The sequence below is a fragment of the Salmo salar genome, chromosome ssa25 (assembly GCF_905237065.1).
Source record: "Salmo salar chromosome ssa25, Ssal_v3.1, whole genome shotgun sequence".
In the NCBI taxonomy this organism is placed as follows: Eukaryota; Metazoa; Chordata; class Actinopteri; order Salmoniformes; family Salmonidae; genus Salmo; species Salmo salar.
Window position 1 is genome coordinate 38,522,979 of NC_059466.1, and position 22,781 is coordinate 38,545,759.

Here is a 22,781-nt window from a genome sequence, read left to right on the forward strand (position 1 = left end):
ACCAACTAATGCATATAGGGCAGAATTGGGCCGCTTTCCAGTAATAATGAAAATACAGAAAAGATCATTCAAATTTTGGCTACATCTAAATTCAAGTCCAAATTCAAGTCTGCAATTTAAAGCACTCCAAACCCAAGAGCTGAGCCCAGAAACGAGCCCTCTCAGTCAGCTGGTGTTGGACCTCACCAACCAAGCTGACACCAGCACTGCTTCAAAAGAAAGAATTCAAATAAACAAAATCATGAACCAATCAAAGGACTCATATTTACAACATTGGAAAAACAAAACAAAATCCCAAAGCCGACTAAATTGCTATCTGACCCTAAACAGAGAATATGAATTGGCTGATTATCTCTACTCTGTCAGAGATACGAAGCAGAGACAGATCCTTACCAAGTACAGGCTGAGTGACTACCGATTGGCAATAGAAACCGGCAGACATAAAAAGACATGGCTACCCAAAGAGGAGCGTGTATGTGGTCACTGCACGACAGGGGAGGTAGAGACAGAGATGCACTTTCTCCTTTACTGTGATAAATATTCCTCACAAAGAGATTCCTTATTCACAGAAATGACTACATTTATTCCAAATTTGAACTTATTAAACCCAGAGGAAAAACTAAAAATACTCATGGGCGAAGGAGCAATGTCTCCTCTTGCAGCCAAATATGTATTTGCCTGCCACAGCCTGAGGGACACTGAATAATAACATCTGCATAGTAAGCAGTAACTTACTTATTATTACTATTATTGTTATTACTGTTATTGTTATTTCTATTATTATTGTTGTTTATCATTCCAAATAGTAGTGGTATGGGTAGTAATGGTAATGATAACAGTTTAGTGATGGTGGTGGTAGTAGTAGTAGTGGTAATGATGATAGTAGTTGTAGTACTGATGTAATGGTGAAGATGACCGTTATTTAGTTATAAGATAGTTATAGATTCATTTTCCATATTTAGATTTTTATATTTATTACATTCTACTATTTTACTATTATTTTACTACTATTTTATTGTTATTATTTTTAATTTTGTATTATTATTTACTGCCATTTTATATTATTATTTGTGTGGCTCAGTTGGTAGAGCATGGTGTTTGCAACGCCAGGGTTGTGGGTTCGATTCCCACGGGGGACCAGTACGGAAAACAATGTATGAAATGTATGCATTCACAACTGTAAGTCGCTCTGGATAAGAGCATCTGCTAAATGACTAAAATGTAATGTAAAATGTTATTGTTTATAATTGTATTACAATGTATATTGTATACATTGTTGCTTTGGCAATATTAACACAATGTTTTTCATGCCAATAAAGCAGCTTGAATTTGAATTTGAATTTGAGAGAGAGAAATAACAGGGAGATGATATGTGCTGTAGATAAGATGTGTATCAGTGTGTGTGTTTACTTACTAAGACTCTCTCCTCGTGGCTGTTCAGCTCGCGGAAGATGTGATCAGCATGGGCAGGGTTTATTCCCACCTCTGAGAAAGCTGTCAATCTCTCTGCCACCTGGTCCAGCAGACATCTCATCTGGAAGAGCAGCACAACAGAACACACACAGAGGCAATGACATTTAGTAGGACATACAGAAAGATCCAGATATACATGCATCAGCACAGGTGGCTGTGTCACTGTCCCATAGATGTACCAAGATCAGCTGTGTCACTATGCTGCTCTGTGGTGTATTGCTTTCAGATACTGTAGCTAGTCTATGTTACCCAAGGTCTACAGACATCAGGTGTGTGCGTGAGGTGTGTGTGTGTGTTGTGTGTGTGTGTGTTGAACTTCTTTGAGGAAAAGATCATGATCATTAGAAAGCAAATTACGGACTCCTCTTTAAATCTGGGTATTCCTCCAAAGCTCCATTGTCCTGAGTCTACACAACTCTGCCAGGACCTAGGATCAAGGGAGATACTAAAGTGTTTAAGTACTATATCTCTTGACACAATGATGAAAATAATCATGGCCTCCAAATCCTCAAGCTGCATACTGGACCCTATTCCAACTAAACTACTGAAAGAGCTGCTTCCTGTGCTTGGCCCTCCTATGTTGAACATAATAAACGGCTCTCTATCCACCGGATGTGTACCAAGCTCACTAAAAGTGGCAGTAATAAAGCCTCTCTTGAAAAAGCCGAATCTTGATCCAGAAATTATAAAAAACTATCGGCCTATATCGAATCTTCCATTCCTCTCAAAAATTTTAGAAAAAGCTGTTGCACAGCAACTCACTGCCTTCCTGAAGACAAACAATGTATACGAAACGCTTCAGTCTGGTTTTAGACCCCATCATAGCACTGAGACTGCACTTGTGAAGGTGGTAAATGACCTTTTAATGATGTCAGACCGAAGCTCTGCATCTGTCCTCGTGCTCCTAGATCTTAGTGCCGCTTTTGATACCATCGATCACCACATTCTTTTGGAGAGATTGGAAACCCAAATTGGTCTACATGGACAAGTTCTGGCCTGGTTTAGATCTTATCTGTCGGAAAGATATCAGTTTGTCTCTGTGAATGGTTTGTCCTCTGACAAATCAATTGTAAATTTCGGTGTTCCTCAAGGTTCCGTTTTAGGACCACTATTGTTTTCACTATATATTTTACCTCTTGGGGATGTCATTCGAAAGCATAATGTTAAATTTCACTGCTATGCGGACGACACACAGCTGTACATTTCAATGAAACATGGTGAAGCCCCAAAATTGCCCTCGCTAGAAGCCTGTGTTTCAGACATAAAGAAGTGGATGGCTGCAAACTTTCTACTTTTAAACTCGGACTAAACAGAGATGCTTGTTCTAGGTCCCAAGAAACAAAGAGATCTTCTGTTGAATCTGACAATTAATCTGGATGGTTGTACAGTCGTCTCAAATAAAACTGTGAAGGACCTCTGCGTTACTCTGGACCCTGATCTCTCTTTTGAAGAACATATCAAGACTGTTTCAAGGACAGCTTTTTTCCATCTACGTAACATTGCAAAAATCAGAAACTGTCCAAAAATGATGCAGAAAAATGTATCCATGCTTTTGTTACTTCTAGGCTGGACTACTGCAATGCTCTACTTTCCGGCTACCCGGATAAAGCACTAAATAAACTTCAGTTAGTGCTAAATACGGCTGCTAGAATCCTGACTAGAACCAAAAAATTTGATCATATTACTCCAGTGCTAGCCTCCCTGCACTGGCTTCCTGTTAAGGCAAGGGCTGATTTCAAGGTTTTACTGCTAACCTACAAAGCATTACATGGGCTTGCTCCTACCTATCTTTCCGATTTGGTCCTGCCGTACATACCTACACGTACGCTACGGTCTCAAGACGCAGGCCTCCTAATTGTCCCTAGAATTTCTAAGCAAACGGCTGGAGGTAGGGCTTTCTCCTATAGAGCTCCATTTTTATGGAATGGTCTGCCTACCCATGTGAGAGACGCAGACTCAGTCTCAACCTTTAAGTCTTTACTGAAGACTTATCTCTTCAGTAGGTCCTATGATTAAGTATAGTCTGGCCCAGGAGTGTGAAGGTGAACGGAAAGGCTGGAGCAACGAACCGCCCTTGCTGTCTCTGCCTTGCCGGTTCCCCTCTCTCCACTGGGATTCTGTGCCTCTAACCCTATTACAGGGGCTGAGTCACTTGCGTACTGGTGTTCTTCCATGCCGTCCATGGGAGGGGTGCGTCACCTGAGTGGGCTGAGTCACTGACGTGGTCTTCCTGTCTGGGTTGCCCCCCCCCCCCTTGGGTTGTGCCGTGGCGGAGATCTTTGTGGGCTATACTCGGCCTTGTCTTAGGACGGTAAGTTGGTGGTTGGAGACATCCCTCTAGTGGTGCTTTGGCAAAGTGGGTGGGGTTATATCCTGCCTGTTTGGCCCTGTCCGGGGGTTTCATCGGATGGGGCCACAGTGTCTCCTGACCCCTCCTGTCTCAGCCTCCAGTATTTATGCTGCAGTAGTTTATGTATCGGGGGGCTAGGGTCAGTCTGTTTCATCTGGAGTATTTCTCTTGTCTTATCCGGTGTCCTGTGTGAATTTAAATATGCTCTCTCTAATTCTCTCTCTCTTTCTCTCTTTCTTTCTTTCTCTCGGAGGACCTGAGCCCTAGGACCATGCCTCAGGACTACCTGCCATGATGACTCCTTGCTGTCCCCAGTCCACCTGGCCGTGCTGCTGCTCCAGTTTCAACTGTTCTGCCTATGGAACCCTGACCTGTTCACCGGACGTGCTTGTTGCACCCTCGACAACTACTATGATTATTATTATTTGACCATGCTGGTCATTTATGAACATTTTAACATCTTGACCATGTTCTGTTATAATATCCACCCAGCACAGCCAGAAGAGGACTGGCCACCCCTCATAGCCTGGTTCCTCTCTAAGTTTCTTCCTAGGTTTTTGGCCTTTCTAGGGAGTTTTTCCTAGGGAGTTTTTCCTAGCCACCGTGCTTCTTTCACATGCATTGCTTGCTGTTTGGGGTTTTAGGCTGGGTTTCTGTACAGCACTTTGAGATATCAGCTGATGTACGAAGGGCTATATAAATACATTTGATTTGATTTGATTTGTCCCTCTCACCTCTCTGAAGTTGTGTTCAAAGTGGCGGAGCTGCAGACATTGCTCCAGCTTGGCCTGGTGTGTCCCCCAGAACTCATCACACGCCCGCTCTGACTCATCCAACTGGGACAACAGTCTGATAGAGGAGAGGAGAGAGAGATGGAGGAAGAGGGGAGAAGATGGATAGAGGATAGGGATAGGGAGGAAAGAGAGAGAGATGGGGAGGAAAGGATGGGGAGGGTTAAAGAGAGAGAGAGACAGAGATGGGGGGAGGCGAGAGAGCCAGACAGGGCCAGAGAAAGAGAGAAGAGGAGAAATAAGACATTTGGACAATCTCTGCTGTCTCTGTGTGCGTTCTGTCCCTCTGTGTGCGTTCTGTCCCTCTGTGTGCGTTCTGTCCCTCTGTGTGCGTTCTGTCCCTCTGTGAGCGTTCTGTCCCTCTGTGTGCGTTCTGTCCCTCTGTGTGCGTTCTGTCCCTCTGTGTGCATTCTGTCCCTCTGTGTGCATTCTGTCCCTCTGTGTGCGTTCTGTCCCTCTGTGTGCGTTCTGTTCACTCTACTGAGTTGAATGTGAAAGGTGCCAGACTGTGTTGTCTTCGCTGTCAACAGAGTTTCCCAAAATACTACATCTGACCCGAGAGCAGCCAGCACTGCCAGTCTTTATCATGGTGATGAGCATATGCTGCTGTGTGTTCTAAACTCTTGCATTGGTCTGGAGTGTTCTAGATTTCCTGTGTATAGTATATCTGACCCTACTGTGACCCTTGGTTCCCAGTGTGTGTTCTAACCCCAGTGTTCTAGGTTCCCAGTGGGTTCAATCCGAGTGTTCTAGGTTCTCAGTGTGTGTTCTAACCCCAGTGTTCTAGGTTCCCAGTGTGTGTTCTAACCCCAGTGTTCTAGGTTCCCAGTGTGTGTTCTAACCCCAGTGTTCTAGGTTCCCAGTGTGTGTTCTAACCCCAGTGTTCTAGGTTTCCAGTGTGTGTTCTAACCCCAGTGTTCTAGCTTCCCAGTGTGTGTTCTAACCCCAGTGTTCTAGGTTCCCAGTGTGTGTTCTAACCCCAGTGTTCTAGGTTCCCAGTGTGTGTTCTAACCCCAGTGTTCTAGGTCCCCAGTAGGTTCAATCCCAGTGTTCTAGGTTCTCAGTGTGTGTTCTAACCCCAGTGTTCTAGCTTCTCTGTGGGTTCTAACCCCAGTGTTCTAGGTTCCCATTGTGTGTTCTAACCCTAGTGTTCTAGGTTTCCAGTGCGTGTTCCAACCTCAGTGTTCTAGGTTCCCAGTGTGTGTTCTAACCCCAGTGTTCTAGGTTCCCAGTGGGTTCAACCCCAGTGTTCTAGGTTCTCAGTGTGTGTTCTATCCCCAGTGTTCTAGCTTCTCAGTGGGTTCTAACCCCAGTGTTCTAGGTTCCCATTGTGTGTTCTAACCCCAGTGTTCTAGGTTTCCAGTGTGTGTTCCAATCCCAGTGTTCTAGGTTCTCAGTGTGTGTTCTAACCCCAGTGTTCTAGCTTCTCTGTGTGTTCCAACCCCAGTGTTCTAGGTTCCCAGTGTGTGTTCTAACCCCAGTGTTCTAGGTTCCCAGTGGTTTCAACCCCAGTGTTCTAGGTTCCCAGTGTGTGTTCTAACCCCAGTGTTCTAGGTTCCCAGTGGGTTCAACCCCAGTGTTCTAGGTTCTCAGTGTGTGTTCTATCCCCAGTGTTCTAGCTTCTCTGTGTGTTCAACCCCAATGTTCTAGGTTCTCAGTGTGTTCTAAACTCTTGCATTGGTCTGGAGTGTTCTACATTTCCTGTGTATAGTATATCTGACCCTACTGTGACCCTTGGTTCCCAGTGTGTGTTCTAACCCCAGTGTTCTAGGTTCCCAGTGGGTTCAATCCGAGTGTTCTAGGTTCTCAGTGTGTGTTCTAACCCCAGTGTTCTAGGTTCCCAGTGTGTGTTCTAACCCCAGTGTTCTAGGTTCCCAGTGTGTGTTCTAACCCCAGTGTTCTAGGTTCCCAGTGTGTGTTCTAACCCCAGTGTTCTAGCTTCCCAGTGTGTGTTCTAACCCCAGTGTTCTAGCTTCTCTGTGTGTTCAACCCCAATGTTCTAGGTTCTCAGTGCGTTTTCTAACCCCAGTGTTCTAGGTTGTCTGTGTGTTCAACCCCTGTGTTCTAGCTCCTCTGTGTGTTCAACCCCAGTGTTCTAGGTTCTCAGTGTGTGTTATAACCAGTGTTCTAGCTCCTCTGTGTATTCAACCCCAGTGTTCTAGGTTCTCAGTGTGTGTTATTTTGTAATTTTTAATTTCACCTTTATTTAACCAGGTAGGCTAGTTGAGAACAAGTTCTCATTTGCAACTGCGACCTGGCCAAGATAAAGCATAGCAATTCGACACATACAACAACACAGAGTTACACATGGAATAAACAAAACATACAGTCAATAATACAGTAGAACAAAAGAAAACAAAATGTCTACATACAGTGAGTGCAAATGAGGTAAGATAAAGTAGTTAAGGCAATAAATAGGCCATGGTGGCGAAGTAATTACAATATAGCAATTAAACACTGGAATGGTAGATGTGCAGAAGATGAATGTGCAAGTAGCAATACTGGGGTGCAAAGGAGCAAGATAAATAAATAAATACAGTATGGGGATGAGGTAGGTAGATAGATGGGCTGTTTACAGATGGGCTATGTACAGGTGCAGTGATCTGTGAGCTGCTCTGACAGCTGGTGCTTAAAGCTAGTGAGGTAGATATGAGTCGCCGGCTTCAGAGATTTCTGCAGTTCGTTCCAGTCATTGGCAGCAGAGAACTGGAAGGAAAGACGACCAAAGGAGGAATTGGCTTTGGGGGTGACCAGTGAGATATACCTGCTGGAGCGCGTGCTACGAGTGGGTGCTGCTATGGTGACCAGTGAGCTGAGATAAGGCGGGGCTTTACCTAGCAGAGACTTGTAGATAACCTGTAGCCAGTGGGTTTGGCGACGAGTATGAAGCGAGGGCCAACCAACGAGAGCATACAGGTTGCAGTGGTGGGTAGGGTATGGGGCTTTGGTGACAAAACGGATGGCACTGTGATAGACTGCATCCAATTTGTTGAGTAGAGTGTTGGAGGCTGTTTTATAGATGACATCAAGGTAGTCGAGGATCGGTAGGATGGTCAGTTTTACAAGGGTATGTTTGGCAGCATGAGTGAAGGATGCTTTGTTGCGATATAGGAAGCCGATTCTAGATTTAATTTTGGATTGGAGATGCTTAATGTGAGTCTGGAAGGAGAGTTTACAGTCTAACCAGACACCTAGGTATTTGTAGTTGTCCACGTATTCTAAGTCAGAGCCGTCCAGAGTAGTGATGCTGGACGGGCGAGCAGGTGTAGGCAGTGATCGATTGAATAGCATGCATTTAGTTTTACTTGCGTTTAAGAGCAGTTGGAGGCCACGGAAGGAGAGTTGTATGGCACTGAAGCTCGTCTGAAGATTTGTTAACACAGTGTCCAAAGAGGGGCCAGAAGTATACAGAATGGTGTCGTCTGCGTAGAGGTGGATCAGAGAATCACCAGCAGCAAGAGCGACATCACTGATGTATACAGAGAAGAGAGTCGGCCCGAGAATTGAACCCTGTGGCACCCCCATAGAGACTGCCAGAGGTCCGGACAACAGGCCCTCCGATTTGACACACTGAACTCTATCAGAGAAGTAGTTGGTAAACCAGGCGAGGCAATCATTTGAATAACCAAGGCTGTCGAGTCTGCCAATAAGGATGTGGTTATTGACAGAGTCGAAAGCCTTGGCCAGGTCGATGAATATGGCTGCACAGTAATGTCTCTTATCGATGGCGGTTATGATGTTGTTTAGGACCTTGAGAGCGGCTGAGGTGCACACATGACCAGCTCGGGAAACCAGATTGCATAGCGGAGAAGGTGTGGTGGGATTCGAAATGGTCGGTAATCTGTTTGTTAACTTGGCTTTCGAAGACCTTAGAAAGACAGGGGAGGATAGATTTAGGTCTGTAGCAGTTTGGGTCTAGAGTGTCACCGCCTTTGAAGAGGGGGATGACCGCGGCAGCTTTCCAATCTTTGGGAATCTCAGACGATACGAAAGAGAGGTTGAACAGGCTAGTAATAGGGGTTGCAACAATTTCGGCAAATCATTTTAGAAAGAGAGGGTCCAGATTGTTTAGCCCGGCTGATTTGTAGGGGTCCAGATTTTGCAGCTCTTTCAGAACATCAGCTATCTGGATTTGGGTGAAGGATAAATGGTGGGAGCTTTGGCGGGTTGCTGTGGAGGGTGCCGGGCAGTTGACCGCGGTAGTGGTAGCCAGGTGGAAAGCATTGCCAGCCGTAGAGAAATGCTTATTGAAATTCTCAATTATTGTGGATTTATCGGTGGTGACAGTGTTTCCTAGCCTCAGAGCAGTGGACAGCTGGGAGGTGGTGCTCTTATTCTCCATGGACTTTACAGTGCCCAGAACTTTTTTGAGTTAGTACTACAGGAAGCAAATTTCTGTTTGAAAAAGCTAGCCTTAGCTTTCCTAACTGCCTGTGTATATTTGTTCCTAACTTCCCTGAAAAGTTGCATATCACGGGGGCTATCCGATGCTAATGCAGAACGCCACAGAATGTTTTTGTGCTGGTCAAGGGCAGACTGATCTGGAGTGAACCAAGGACTATACTTCCTAGTTCAAACTTTTTTGAATGGGGCATGCTTATTTAAGATGGTGAGGAAGGCACTTTTAAAGAACAACCAGGCATCCTCTACTGACAGGATGAGGTCAATGTCATTCCAGGATACCCTGGCCAGGTCGATTAGAAAGGCCTGCTTGCAGAAGTGTTTTAGGGAGCGTTTGACAGTGATGAGGGGTGGTCGTTTGGTCGCAGACCCATTACGGATGCAGGCAATGAGGCAGTGATCACTGAGATCTTGATTGAAAACAGTAGAGGTGTATTTGGAGGGCAAGTTAGTTAGGATGATATCTATGAGGGTGCCCGTGTTTACGGATTTGAGGTTGTACCTGGTAGGTTCATTGATAATTTGTGTGAGATTGAGGGCATCTAGCTTAGATTGCAGGATGGCCGGGGTGTTAAGCATGTCCCCGTTTAGGTCACCTAGTTGCACGAGCTCAGAAGATAGATGTGGGGCAATCAATTCACATATGGTATCGAGGGCACAGCTGGGGGCAGAGGGAGGTCTATAGCAAGCGGCAACAGTGAGAGACTTGTTTCGGGAAAGGTGAATTTTTAGAAGTAGAAGCTCGAATTGTTTGGGTACAGACTTGGATAGTAATACAGAACTCTGCAGGCTATCTCTGCAGTAGATTGCAACACCGCCCCCTTTGGCAGTTCTATCTTGGCGGAAAATGTTATAGTTAGCGATGGAGATTTCAGGGTTTTTGGTGGTTTTCCTAAGCCAGGATTCAGACATGGCTAAGACATCTGGGTTGGCAGAGTGTGCTAAAGCAGTGAGTAAAACAAACTTAGGGAGGAGGCTTCTAATGTTAACATGCATGAAACCAAGGCTTTTACAGTTATAACCCCAGTGTTCTAGGTTCTCTGTGTGTTTTAACCCCAGTGTTATAGGTTTTAACTGTGTGTTCTAAGCCCAACCCCAGTGTTCTGGGTTCCCAGTGTGTGTTCTAACCTCTGTACGGTGGCCAGGTTCTCCAGTTCGTCCTGGTTCATGTTGTGATCGGGATCTCTGACCACTGGCTCATTAATACTCTCCAACAGTCTGCTGCCCTGTCCTAGAGCCACCTGTAGATCCTCCTGGAGGTAAACCCACATCCCAGTAGTCAGATACACACACTACCAGTTCAGTAGTGTGGGATAAGGAACACTATACAACAACTCATTTAGATTCAACACAGGTGGATTGTCATTAAATACATTCAGCCTCATTTGTGTATTTGTCTATCTGGAGGACCAGGTGTGTGTGTGTGTGTGTGTGTGTGTGTGTGTGTGTGTGTGTGTGTGTGTGTGTGTGTGTGTGTGTGTGCGTGCGTGCGTGCGTGCGTGCGTGCGTGTGTCTGCTCTGTACCTTCATCTTGTCTTTCTTGTCAGTGTGTGATCTCAGTAAGTTGTCAGTAGCCTGGATCTCGTTGGGTAGTTCAGTCTCTGCTAGCTCTGTCCCAAACGACTGCAGGATCTGAGCTGTTCTCTTCACCACCAAAGCAAAGCCCTCCATGTCCTAGACACAGATGGATAAAACACATTAGTTGATAACATATCTAGCTTTACTGGTAAAAGTCATTAGTTGATAACATACCTAGCTTTACTGGTAAAAGTCATTAGTTGAAAAGTAGAAACTGGGCCAAGGTGTTTATGATGTGTGTATTTACAGTGTATTTGTTGGTTGTGTTTGAGTGTGTGTACTCACGGTACGGTGTGAGATCCACTTGTCGTGGCAGTACTCCTGCGTTCCTCCCAGCTCAGTAGTCAATTGTGTCTGGTGTATATAGGAGTGAAGCTCAGTCACAGAACTCAACATAATCACCTACACACACACACACACACACACACACACACACACACACACACACACACAGGATAGAAGAACATAATAGTGAATCTAATGACAATTTAAAATGCTGTCTATGAATGTGTGTCTGTGTGTCTGTGTGTTTGTGTGTCTGTGTGTGTGTGTGTGTGTGTGTGAGTGTGTGTCTGTGTGTGTATGTGTGTGTGTGTGTGTCTGGGCTGCTGTCTATGAATGTGTGTCTGTGTCTGTGTGTGTGTGTGTCTGTGTGTCTGTGGTGTGTGTGTGTGTGTCTGTGGTGTGTGTGTGTCTGTGGGCTGCTGTCTATGAATGTGTGTCTGTGTGTTTGTGTCTGTGGTGTGTGTGTGTCTGTGTGTGCTGCTGTCTATACGTACCGGCACCTTCATCTTGAACTCATCCTTGTTGAACTTGAACAGGATGTCTGATAGAGTCCTCTGGAATAATGTGGCGGGTCTCAATACCAGAACCAACTGCAGGTTCCCTGGGAACGAACCCTAGAGAGACACACACACACACACACACACACACACACACACACACACACACACACACACACACACACACACACACACACACACACACACACACACACACACACACACACACACACACACACACACACACACACACACAATTTAAGAGTAGGTACTGTATTCATTCAAGGGTAGAATAAGGCTGAGACCTTGGAGGATCCCCTGCTACAGAGACTATTAAAAGCAGACCCCAGACACTATAATTAGGAGCTGAATTAGCCTGTGTCCCTGCAGCTTTTGTCCCTGCAGCCTGTGTCCCTGCAGCCTGTGTCTCTGCAGAATGAATCCCTGCAGCCTGTGTCCCTGCAGCCTGTGTCTCTGCAGAATGAATCCCTGCAGCCTGTGTCTCTGCAGAATTAATCCCTGCAGCCTGTCCCTGAAGCCTGTGTCCCTGCAGCCTGTGTCCCTGCAGCCTGTGTCTCTGCAGAATGAATCCCTGCAGCCTGTGTCCCTGCTGCCTGTGTCTCTGCAGAATGAATCCCTGCAGCCTGTGTCTCTGCAGAATGAATCCCTGCAGCCTGTGTCTCTGCAGAATTAATCCCTGCAGCTTTTGTCCCTGCAGCCTGTGTCCCTGCAGCCTGTGTCCCTGCAGAATGAATCCCTGCAGCCTGTGTCTCTGCAGAATTAATCCCTGCAGCTTTTGTCCCTGCAGCCTGTGTCCCTGCAGCCTGTGTCCCTGCAGCCTGTGTCCCTGCAGCCTGTGTCTCTGCAGAATGAATCCCTGCAGCCTGTGTCCCTGCTGCCTGTGTCTCTGCAGAATGAATCCCTGCAGCCTGTGTCCCTGCAGCCTGTGTCCCTGCAGCCTGTGTCCCTGCAGCCTGTGTCTCTGCAGAATGAATCCCTGCAGCCTGTGTCCCTGCAGAATGTGTCCCTGTAGCCTGTAACCCTGTAGCCTGTATCCCTGAGGTAAGATCACAGCAAGATCAAGATTACTGCTTCAGCCGGTCATGGAGTCAGGGATTCCCATTCCTGACTTGATGTGTTAACTAACGCAGTTTTAATTAGCAAATTAACTCTGCATACACACACGTTTGATTGAAGAGAGTAAGAAAACGCCTAAAGCACAAAGGACAGATCTAAGACTCTACAGGAACTTAATGGAGTTAACTAATCAACCACTCTGGGATACAGGAACTTAATGGAGTTAACTAATCAATCACTCTGGGATACAGGAACTTAATGGAGTTAACTAATCAACCACTCTGGGATACAGGAACTTAATGGAGTTAATAACTAATCAACCACTCTGGGATACAGGAACTTAATGGAGTTAATAACTAATCAATCACTCTGGGATACAGGAACTTAATGGAGTTAATAACTAATCAACCACTCTGGGATACAGGAACTTAATGGAGTTAATAACTAATCAACCACTCTGGGATACAGGAACTTAATGGAGTTAATAACTAATCAACCACTCTGGGATACAGGAACTTAATGGAGTTAATAACTAATCAACCACTCTGGGATACAGGAACTTAATGGAGTTAATAACTAATCAACCACTCTGGGATACAGGAACTTAATGGAGTTAACTAATCAATCACTCTGGGATACAGGAACTTAATGGAGTTAACTAATCAATCACTCTGGGATACAGGAACTTAATGGAGTTAATAACTAATCAACCACTCTGGGAAACAGGAACTTAATGGAGTTAACTAATCAATCACTCTGGGATACAGGAACTTAATGGAGTTAATAACTAATCAACCACTCTGGGATACAGGAACTTAATGGAGTTAATAACTAATCAATCACTCTGGGATACAGGAACTTAATGGAGTTAACTAATCAATCACTCTGGGATACAGGAACTTAATGGAGTTAACTAATCAATCACTCTGGGATACAGGAACTTAATGGAGTTAATAACTAATCAACCACTCTGGGAAACAGGAACTTAATGGAGTTAACTAATCAATCACTCTGGGATACAGGAACTTAATGGAGTTAATAACTAATCAACCACTCTGGGATACAGGAACTTAATGGAGTTAATAACTAATCAACCACTCTGGGATACAGGAACTTAATGGAGTTAATCTAATCAATCACTCTGGGATACAGGAACTTAATGGAGTTAATAACTAATCAATCACTCTGGGATACAGGAACTTAATGGAGTTAATAACTAATCAACCACTCTGGGATACAGGAACTTAATGGAGTTAATAACTAATCAATCACTCTGGGATACAGGAACTTAATGGAGTTAACTAATCAATCACTCTGGGATACAGGAACTTAATGGAGTTAATAACTAATCAACCACTCTGGGATACAGGAACTTAATGGAGTTAATAACTAATCAACCACTCTGGGATACAGGAACTTAATGGAGTTAATAACTAATCAACCACTCTGGGATACAGGAACTTAATGGAGTTAATCTAATCAACCACTCTGGGATACAGGAACTTAATGGAGTTAATAACTAATCAACCACTCTGGGATACAGGAACTTAATGGAGTTAATAACTAATCAACCACTCTGGGATACAGGAACTTAATGGAGTTAATAACTAATCAACCACTCTGGGATACAGGAACTTAATGGAGTTAATAACTAATCAACCACTCTGGGATACAGGAACTTAATGGAGTTAATAACTAATCAACCACTCTGGGATACAGGAACTTAATGGAGTTAATAACTAATCAACCACTCTGGGATACAGGAACTTAATGGAGTTAATAACTAATCAACCACTCTGGGATACAGGAACTTAATGGAGTTAATAACTAATCAACCACTCTGGGATACAGGAACTTAATGGAGTTAATAACTAATCAACCACTCTGGGATACAGGAACTTAATGGAGTTAATAACTAATCAACCACTCTGGGATACAGGAACTTAATGGAGTTAACTAATCAACCACTCTGGGATACAGGAACTTAATGGAGTTAATAACTAATCAACCACTCTGGGATACAGGAACTTAATGGAGTTAATAACTAATCAACCACTCTGGGATACAGGAACTTAATGGAGTTAACTAATCAACCACTCTGGGATACAGGAACTTAATGGAGTTAATAACTAATCAACCACTCTGGGATACAGGAACTTAATGGAGTTAACTAATCAACCACTCTGGGATACAGGAACTTAATGGAGTTAACTAATCAACCACTCTGGGATACAGGAACTTAATGGAGTTAATAACTAATCAACCACTCTGGGATACAGGAACTTAATGGAGTTAATAACTAATCAACCACTCTGGGAAACAGGAACTTAATGGAGTTAATAACTAATCAACCACTCTGGGATACAGGAACTTAATGGAGTTAATAACTAATCAACCACTCTGGGATACAGGAACTTAATGGAGTTAATCTAATCAACCACTCTGGGATACAGGAACTTAATGGAGTTAATAACTAATCAACCACTCTGGGATACAGGAACTTAATGGAGTTAATCTAATCAACCACTCTGGGATACAGGAACTTAATGGAGTTAATAACTAATCAACCCCTCTGGGATACAGGAACTTAATGGAGTTAATACTAATCAACCACTCTGGGATACAGGAACTTAATGGAGTTAATAACTAATCAACCACTCTGGGATACAGGAACTTAATGGAGTTAATAACTAATCAACCACTCTGGGATACAGGAACTTAATGGAGTTAATAACTAATCAACCACTCTGGGATACAGGAACTTAATGGAGTTAATAACTAATCAACCACTCTGGGATACAGGAACTTAATGGAGTTAATAACTAATCAACCACTCTGGGATACAGGAACTTAATGGAGTTAATCTAATCAACCACTCTGGGATACAGGAACTTAATGGAGTTAATAACTAATCAACCACTCTGGGATACAAGAACTTAATGGAGTTAATCTAATCAACCACTCTGGGATACAGGAACTTAATGGAGTTAATCTAATCAACCACTCTGGGATACAGGAACTTAATGGAGTTAATAACTAATCAACCACTCTGGGATACAGGAACTTAATGGAGTTAATCTAATCAACCACTCTGGGATACAGGAACTTAATGGAGTTAATCTAATCAACCACTCTGGGATACAGGAACTTAATGGAGTTAATACTAATCAACCACTCTGGGATACAGGAACTTAATGGAGTTAATACTAATCAACCACTCTGGGATACAAGAACTTAATGGAGTTAATAACTAATCAACCACTCTGGGATACAGGAACTTAATGGAGTTAATAACTAATCAACCCCTCTGGGATACAGGAACTTAATGGAGTTAATAACTAATCAACCACTCTGGGATACAGGAACTTAATGGAGTTAATAACTAATCAACCACTCTGGGATACAGGAACTTAATGGAGTTAACTAATCAACCACTCTGGGATACAGGAACTTAATGGAGTTAACTAATCAACCACTCTGGGATACAGGAACTTAATGGAGTTAATAACTAATCAACCACTCTGGGATACAGGAACTTAATGGAGTTAACTAATCAATCACTCTGGGATACAGGAACTTAATGGAGTTAATAACTAATCAACCACTCTGGGATACAGGAACTTAATGGAGTTAATAACTAATCAACCACTCTGGGATACAGGAACTTAATGGAGTTAATAACTAATCAATCACTCTGGGATACAGGAACTTAATGGAGTTAATACTAATCAACCACTCTGGGATACAGGAACTTAATGGAGTTAACTAATCAATCACTCTGGGATACAGGAACTTAATGGAGTTAATAACTAATCAACCACTCTGGGATACAGGAACTTAATGGAGTTAACTAATCAACCACTCTGGGATACAGGAACTTAATGGAGTTAATAACTAATCAACCACTCTGGGATACAGGAACTTAATGGAGTTAATAACTAATCAATCACTCTGGGATACAGGAACTTAATGGAGTTAATAACTAATCAACCACTCTGGGATACAGGAACTTAATGGAGTTAACTAATCAACCACTCTGGGATACAGGAACTTAATGGAGTTAACTAATCAATCACTCTGGGATACAGGAACTTAATGGAGTTAATAACTAATCAATCACTCTGGGATACAGGAACTTAATGGAGTTAATAACTAATCAATCACTCTGGGATACAGGAACTTAATGGAGTTAATAACTAATCAACCACTCTGGGATACAGGAACTTAATGGAGTTAACTAATCAATCACTCTGGGATACAGGAACTTAATGGAGTTAATAACTAATCAACCACTCTGGGATACAGGAACTTAATGGAGTTAATAACTAATCAATCACTCTGGGATACAGGAACTTAATGGAGTTAATAACTAATCAACCACTCTGGGATACAGGAACTTAATGGAGTTAACTAATCAATCACTCTGGGATACAGGAACTTAATGGAGTTAACTAATCAATCACTCTGGGATACAGGAACTGAATGGAGTTAATAACTAATCAATCACTCTGGGATACAGGAACTTAATGGAGTTAATAACTAATCAATCACTCTGGGATACAGGAACTTAATGGAGTTAATAACTAATCAACCACTCTGGGATACAGGAACTTAATGGAGTTAACTAATCAATCACTCTGGGATACAGGAACTGAATGGAGTTAATAACTAATCAATCACTCTGGGATACAGGAACTTAATGGAGTTAATAACTAATCAACCACTCTGGGATACAGGAACTTAATGGAGTTAATAACTAATCAACCACTCTGGGATACAGGAACTTAATGGAGTTAACTAATCAATCACTCTGGGATACAGGAACTTAATGGAGTTAATAACTAATCAACCACTCTGGGATACAGGAACTTAATGGAGTTAACTAATCAATCACTCTGGGATACAGGAACTTAATGGAGTTAATAACTAATCAATCACTCTGGGATACAGGAACTTAATGGAGTTAATAACTAATCAATCACTCTGGGATACAGGAACTTAATGGAGTTAATAACTAATCAATCACTCTGGGATACAGGAACTTAATGGAGTTAATAACTAATCAACCACTCTGGGATACAGGAACTTAATGGAGTTAATAACTAATCAACCACTCTGGGATACAGGAACTTAATGGAGTTAATAACTAATCAACCACTCTGGGATACAGGAACTTAATGGAGTTAATAACTAATCAACCACTCTGGGATACAGGAACTTAATGGAGTTAACTAATCAACCACTCTGGGATACAGGAACTTAATGGAGTTAATAACTAATCAATCACTCTGGGATACAGGAACTTAATGGAGTTAACTAATCAACCACTCTGGGATACAGGAACTTAATGGAGTTAATAACTAATCAACCACTCTGGGATACAGGAACTTAATGGAGTTAATAACTAATCAACCACTCTGGGATACAGGAACTTAATGGAGTTAATAACTAATCAACCACTCTGGGATACAGGAACTTAATGGAGTTAATAACTAATCAACCACTCTGGGATACAGGAACTTAATGGAGTTAATAACTAATCAACCACTCTGGGATACAGGAACTTAATGGAGTTAATAACTAATCAACCACTCTGGGATACAGGAACTTAATGGAGTTAATAACTAATCAACCACTCTGGGATACAGGAACTTAATGGAGTTAATCTAATCAACCACTCTGGGATACAGGAACTTAATGGAGTTAATAACTAATCAACCACTCTGGGATACAGGAACTTAATGGAGTTAATAACTAATCAACCACTCTGGGATACAGGAACTTAATGGAGTTAATAACTAATCAACCACTCTGGGATACAGGAACTTAATGGAGTTAATAACTAATCAACCACTCTGGGATACAGGAACTTAATGGAGTTAATAACTAATCAACCACTCTGGGATACAGGAACTTAATGGAGTTAATCTAATCAACCACTCTGGGATACAGGAACTTAATGGAGTTAATAACTAATCAACCACTCTGGGATACAGGAACTTAATGGAGTTAATAACTAATCAACCACTCTGGGATACAGGAACTTAATGGAGTTAATAACTAATCAACCACTCTGGGATACAGGAACTTAATGGAGTTAATAACTAATCAACCACTCTGGGATACAGGAACTTAATGGAGTTAATAACTAATCAACCACTCTGGGATACAGGAACTTAATGGAGTTAATAACTAATCAACCACTCTGGGATACAGGAACTTAATGGAGTTAATAACTAATCAACCACTCTGGGATACAGGAACTTAATGGAGTTAATAACTAATCAACCACTCTGGGATACAGGAACTTAATGGAGTTAATAACTAATCAACCACTCTGGGATACAGGAACTTAATGGAGTTAATAACTAATCAACCACTCTGGGATACAGGAACTTAATGGAGTTAATAACTAATCAACCACTCTGGGATACAGGAACTTAATGGAGTTAATAACTAATCAACCACTCTGGGATACAGGAACTTAATGGAGTTAATCTAATCAACCACTCTGGGATACAGGAACTTAATGGAGTTAATAACTAATCAACCACTCTGGGATACAGGAACTTAATGGAGTTAATAACTAATCAACCACTCTGGGATACAGGAACTTAATGGAGTTAATAACTAATCAACCACTCTGGGATACAGGAACTTAATGGAGTTAACTAATCAATCACTCTGGGATACAGGAACTTAATGGAGTTAATAACTAATCAACCACTCTGGGATACAGGAACTTAATGGAGTTAATAACTAATCAATCACTCTGGGATACAGGAACTTAATGGAGTTAATAACTAATCAATCACTCTGGGATACAGGAACTTAATGGAGTTAATAACTAATCAACCACTCTGGGATACAGGAACTTAATGGAGTTAATAACTAATCAATCACTCTGGGAAACAGGAACTTAATGGAGTTAACTAATCAACCCCTCTGATTTATCATTAGGTCTGGGATGTGCCCTCTCAACACTTGCGGGATGAATAAAGCTGAAATGAGGGAGGAACGTGGCCGTGGGAAGAAGTTTGGGGATGGGGGTGCTTTTGTTTGTTTAGCATTCTGATTTTTCAGGGGGCGCTGCAGCACCCGTACTTCCCGCGGCCATGGCCGTTTCATGTCCCAGTGGAATCTGGATCGTCATATTCATCTCTGTCTCCATATATCCTCCTCTGTCTAGGAAAGGCTCTCTCTCCCTCTTTCCCTCCCTCCCACAACTTATTTTATTTTCACTGAAACTAAAGATGAGGATTCCGTGTTAATCACAGAGAACTCATAGACACCTACCTGCCTGTGTGAGTAGCTGTCCATGCTACTGTGGTGCTGAAACCAAGGATGTAGTCCTATAATGTACTGTTTTGTATACTACCTATGGGGTTAAATAACACTTACGATTTAGGTATTGATTCATATCGATATGAATCATGTTCAGCTACATATTGTTACTTATTTGATAAGGTTCTGAAGGATCTCATAAATGGTGTAGTAATATTGTACAAAAGAAAAATACATTGGAAATCCTGTGCTATTAATGGACGGACCATTACGGCACTAAAACAGAGTATCATCTACAGCACAAATAAAGAAACTCCCTACGCAACCTTATTACCTATGCAGAGAGAATATTCTTCACAGCTCACACACTTTATTCAGCTGCCAGCAAGCTGTCATCTAGCAGGAAACAGAGATTGTGAGAGAGAAAGAGAGAGAGAGAGCAAGAGAGAGACCGAAAGAAAGAGAGAGAGACGGCCTGAACACCATCTGTGACTGGACAGGAAACACCAGGCTATGAGAGAGAGAAAGAGAGAGAGATGGCCTGAACACCAGCTGTGACTGGACAGGAAACACCAGGCTATGAGAGAGAGAAAGAGAGAGAGATGGCCTGAACACCATCTGTGACTGGACAGGAAACACCAGGCTATGAGAGAGAGAAAGAGAGAGAGATGGCCTGAACACCAGCTGTGACTGGACAGGAAACACCAGGCTATGAGAGAGAGAAAGAGAGAGAGATGGCCTGAACACCAGCTGTGACTGGACAGGAAACACCAGGCTATGAGAGAGAGAAAGAGAGAGAGATGGCCTGAACACCAGCTGTGACTGGACAGGAAACACCAGGCTATGAGAGAGAGAAAGAGAGAGAGATGGCCTGAACACCAGCTGTGACTGGACAGGAAACACCAGGCTATGAGAGAGAGAAAGAGAGAGAGATGGCCTGAACACCAGCTGTGACTGGACAGGAAACACCAGGCTATGAGAGAGAGAAAGAGAGAGAGATGGCCTGAACACCATCTGTGACTGGACAGGAAACACCAGGCTATGAGAGAGAGAAAGAGAGAGAGATGGCCTGAACACCAGCTGTGACTGGACAGGAAACACCAGGCTATGAGAGAGAGAAAGAGAGAGAGATGGCCTGAACACCAGCTGTGACTGGACAGGAAACACCAGGCTATGAGAGAGAGAAAGAGAGAGAGATGGCCTGAACACCAGCTGTGACTGGACAGGAAACACCAGGCTATGAGAGAGAGAAAGAGAGAGAGATGGCCTGAACACCAGCTGTGACTGGACAGGAAACACCAGGCTATGAGAGAGAGAAAGAGAGAGAGATGGCCTGAACACCAGCTGTGACTGGACAGGAAACACCAGGCTATGAGAGAGAGAAAGAGAGAGAGATGGCCTGAACACCAGCTGTGACTGGACAGGAAACACCAGGCTATGAGAGAGAGAAAGAGAGAGAGATGGCCTGAACACCAGCTGTGACTGGACAGGAAACACCAGGCTATGAGAGAGAGAAAGAGAGAGAGGCCTGAACACCAGCTGTGACTGGACAGGAAACACCAGGCTATGAGAGAGAGAAAGAGAGAGAGATGGCCTGAACACCAGCTGTGACTGGACAGGAAACACCAGGCTATGAGAGAGAGAAAGAGAGAGAGATGGCCTGAACACCAGCTGTGACTGGACAGGAAACACCAGGCTATGAGAGAGAGAAAGAGAGAGAGATGGCCTGAACACCAGCTGTGACTGGACAGGAAACACCAGGCTATGAGAGAGAGAAAGAGAGAGAGATGGCCTGAACACCAGCTGTGACTGGACAGGAAACACCAGGCTATGAGAGAGAGAAAGAGAGAGAGATGGCCTGAACACCAGCTGTGACTGGACAGGAAACACCAGGCTATGAGAGAGAGAAAGAGAGAGAGATGGCCTGAACACCAGCTGTGACTGGACAGGAAACACCAGGCTATGAGAGAGAGAAAGAGAGAGAGATGGCCTGAACACCAGCTGTGACTGGACAGGAAACACCAGGCTATGAGAGAGAGAAAGAGAGAGAGATGGCCTGAACACCAGCTGTGACTGGACAGGAAACACCAGGCTGTGAGAGAGAGAAAGAGAGAGAGACGGCCTGAACACCAGCTGTGACTGGACAGGAAACACCAGGCTGTGAGAGAGAGAAAGAGAGAGAGACGGCCTGAACACCAGCTGTGACTGGACAGGAAACACCAGGCTGTGAGAGAGAGAAAGAGAGAGAGATGGCCTGAACACCAGCTGTGACTGGACAGGAAACACCAGGCTATGAGAGAGAGAAAGAGAGAGAGATGGCCTGAACACCAGCTGTGACTGGACAGGAAACACCAGGCTATGAGAGAGAGAAAGAGAGAGAGATGGCCTGAACACCAGCTGTGACTGGACAGGAAACACCAGGCTATGAGAGAGAGAAAGAGAGAGAGATGGCCTGAACACCAGCTGTGACTGGACAGGAAACACCAGGCTATGAGAGAGAGAAAGAGAGAGAGATGGCCTGAACACCAGCTGTGACTGGACAGGAAACACCAGGCTATGAGAGAGAGAAAGAGAGAGAGATGGCCTGAACACCAGCTGTGACTGGACAGGAAACACCAGGCTATGAGAGAGAGAAAGAGAGAGAGATGGCCTGAACACCAGCTGTGACTGGACAGGAAACACCAGGCTATGAGAGAGAGAAAGAGAGAGAGATGGCCTGAACACCAGCTGTGACTGGACAGGAAACACCAGGCTATGAGAGAGAGAAAGAGAGAGAGATGGCCTGAACACCAGCTGTGACTGGACAGGAAACACCAGGCTATGAGAGAGAGAAAGAGAGAGAGATGGCCTGAACACCAGCTGTGACTGGACAGGAAACACCAGGCTATGAGAGAGAGAAAGAGAGAGAGATGGCCTGAACACCAGCTGTGACTGGACAGGAAACACCAGGCTATGAGAGAGAGAAAGAGAGAGAGATGGCCTGAACACCAGCTGTGACTGGACAGGAAACACCAGGCTATGAGAGAGAGAAAGAGAGAGAGATGG

General features: G+C 43.6%; 1 protein-coding gene across 4 annotated transcripts in view; it reads right to left on the minus strand.

The window, feature by feature from the left end:
- LOC106586727 (guanine nucleotide exchange factor DBS) overlaps positions 1-22,781 on the minus strand; it is a 132,699-nt gene that overhangs the window by 34,357 nt on the left and 75,561 nt on the right. For all 4 annotated transcript variants that reach the window (XM_045707350.1, XM_045707348.1, XM_045707349.1 and 1 more), the window contains exons 5-10: positions 11,373-11,492; positions 10,879-10,995; positions 10,540-10,689; positions 10,144-10,268; positions 4,558-4,672; positions 1,415-1,534 (exon numbers count right to left, since the gene is read on the minus strand). In XM_045707350.1, the coding sequence (XP_045563306.1) occupies positions 1,415-1,534; positions 4,558-4,672; positions 10,144-10,268; positions 10,540-10,689; positions 10,879-10,995; positions 11,373-11,492 (747 nt within the window). The remainder of the gene's footprint in view (positions 1-1,414; positions 1,535-4,557; positions 4,673-10,143; positions 10,269-10,539; positions 10,690-10,878; positions 10,996-11,372; positions 11,493-22,781) is intronic.